Source organism: Momordica charantia (genome assembly GCF_013281855.1).
Source record: "Momordica charantia cultivar OHB3-1 chromosome 8 unlocalized genomic scaffold, Mcharantia_2.0 BLBB01000008.1, whole genome shotgun sequence".
In the NCBI taxonomy this organism is placed as follows: Eukaryota; Viridiplantae; Streptophyta; class Magnoliopsida; order Cucurbitales; family Cucurbitaceae; genus Momordica; species Momordica charantia.
In genome coordinates, this window is record NW_028275166.1 from 13,545,330 (window position 1) to 13,547,546 (window position 2,217).

Consider the following 2,217-nt stretch of genomic DNA (forward strand, 5'->3'; position numbering starts at 1 on the left):
TTTCTTTAGAGGTTGCGATATACTGACTAAGATGATGCTTAATGGGGCCGCAAATGGGAAATTTACATCAAAATCTTTCAACGAGATAGTGGAGATTCTGGACCAGCTATCTGAACACAATTATCAATGGTGCTCGGAGAAATCAAGGACCCAATCAAAACGAGCAGATCCAGCAGGCGTGCTAGCCTTAGATAATATGACGTCTATGCAAAAACAAATTGACACCATCACTCAAATGTTGAAGAACATGGAAAAGAACAATGCGACTGCCGCATCAGCCTCAGCAACAACCAATCCTTCTCCTGTTTACCAAATAGCTGAATCTACTTGTTATTATTGTGGAGATCTACATCCATCTGAAAATTGCCCTTCTAACCCTTCTTCTATGTATTATGTAGGTCAAATGAATCAACAAAAATTCAATCCTTATTCGAACACATACAATCCGGGATGGAAGCAGCATCCTAATTTCTCATGGAGTGGACAAGGAAGTTCCAATACTACGGGACATAATCAACAGTACAAGGAAGCTTATACCCCACCTGGATTTCCAAATTCACCTGCTTTTCCACCAACTCCACATCAATACAACCAACAGAAAAATTATGTGCAGCCGGCACAACAAAACTTGAGTAACATGGAGATTTTAATGAAGGAATTGATAACCAAGAACGATGCCACAATGAAGGAATTAATGACTAGGACTGATGTTACCATGAAGGACATGAAGGATGTGAAGGATTACATGGGCAGAAATGACGTTACGGTAAGAAAATTAGAGATGCAATTGGGACAACTTGTGAATGAGGTAAGGACAAGACCCCAGGGTTCATTACCGAGTAGTACAGAAGAGCCAAGAAGAATAGGAAAAGAGCATTGCAACTCCATTGCAACAAGGAGTGGACTAAAATATGAAGGGCCTCGGATGCCAGATGAATCTTCCCATAGCCCTTCGAGAGAGAAAGACACACAGGCCGTACCTGACAAAATAGTAGAACCAGCGGTAAGTGTACCGGTTGCCCCACAGGTAAGTAACTCTAGACCTCCTCCTCCCTTCCCCCAACGTTTAGTAAGGAAAAATCAGGACAATAATTTTCGTAAGTTCCTAGACATCTTGAAACAACTGCACATTAACATACCCTTTGTTGAAGCTCTTGAGCAAATGCCTACTTATGCAAAGTTCATAAAAGACATAATAACTAGGAAGAAAAAGTTAGGAGAGTATGAGACGGTAGCTTTGACAGAATGTAGTAGTAATGTTTTTAAGAGCAAAATGCCCCCTAAGCTTAAAGATCCTGGCAGCTTTACAATCCCTTGTTTAATAGGAGGTAAAGATGTAGGGAGAGCACTATGTGATTTAGGGGCTAGCATAAATCTCATGCCTTTGTCCATTTTTAAGAAGTTTGAAATAGGGAAAGCTAGTCCTACCACCGTCACACTCCAGTTAGCAGATAGATCGATCACCAAACCAGAAGGAAAAATAGAAGATGTCCTAGTAAAGGTTGATAAATTTATTTTTCCTACTGACTTTATTATTTTAGACTGTGAAGCTGACAAGGATGTGCCTATCATTCTCGGACGCCCATTCCTAGCTACAGGAGAAACTCTAATTGACGTTAAAAAGGGAGAACTCACGATGCGCGTTGATGATCAGAAGGTGACATTCAATATGCTGGATGCAATGAAATATCCGGACGATATGGAAGAGTGTGCAGTAATTAGCATTGATAAGAGAATTACTTGTTATGAGTTAGATGATTTGTTAAATGCAGAAATAGAGGCAGAGTTAGAAGAAGCAGAAAAGGAAGGCATCATAGCGACAACTGCTTTGAAGAAAGAAAAGAGAAAGTCAATTCAGCCTTTAAAAATAGAACCACCGTGATAGGGAGGCGATTTCAGCGAATAAGTGACCCTCGCCTTGGTTTTGAGAACTAAAAGAGGGATTTGTCTTGTATTTTATTTATTTTATTTTTCTTTCTTTATTCACGCATTGTTTGTTTAGTTTTTTTTTTAATTTGATTATTTAGTTTGAATAATTTTGCAGGAACAATAACATGCTTAAATGTGAGAGGTTAAGATGAAAAGAGGAAATTTTGCTAAGAACTTGCCTTGGTGCTAGACGACACAACCATGTCTACTTTCCACCATCTTCAACCACATCGTGATATTACAAACAATGAAGAAAATGATTCAGGGAGTTTTTTGTGACCTCCAGTA

The 2,217-nt window shown here is 39.2% G+C and overlaps 1 protein-coding gene across 1 annotated transcript; it reads left to right on the top strand.

Moving 5' to 3' along the window:
• Nucleotides 1-1,057: 1,057 nt before the first annotated feature.
• On the top strand, nt 1,058-1,882 carry LOC111025653 (uncharacterized). The gene has a single exon (XM_022303543.2). The coding sequence runs from the start codon at nt 1,163-1,165 to the stop codon at nt 1,880-1,882; it is 720 nt and encodes a 239-aa protein (XP_022159235.2). The 5' UTR covers nt 1,058-1,162.
• The last annotated feature ends 335 nt before the right edge of the window (nt 1,883-2,217 follow it).

Coding starts and splice junctions, on each gene's coding strand:
- LOC111025653 (XM_022303543.2), top strand. CDS start 1,163: ATGCCTACTTATGCAAAGTTCATAAAAGACATAATAACTAGGAAGAAA.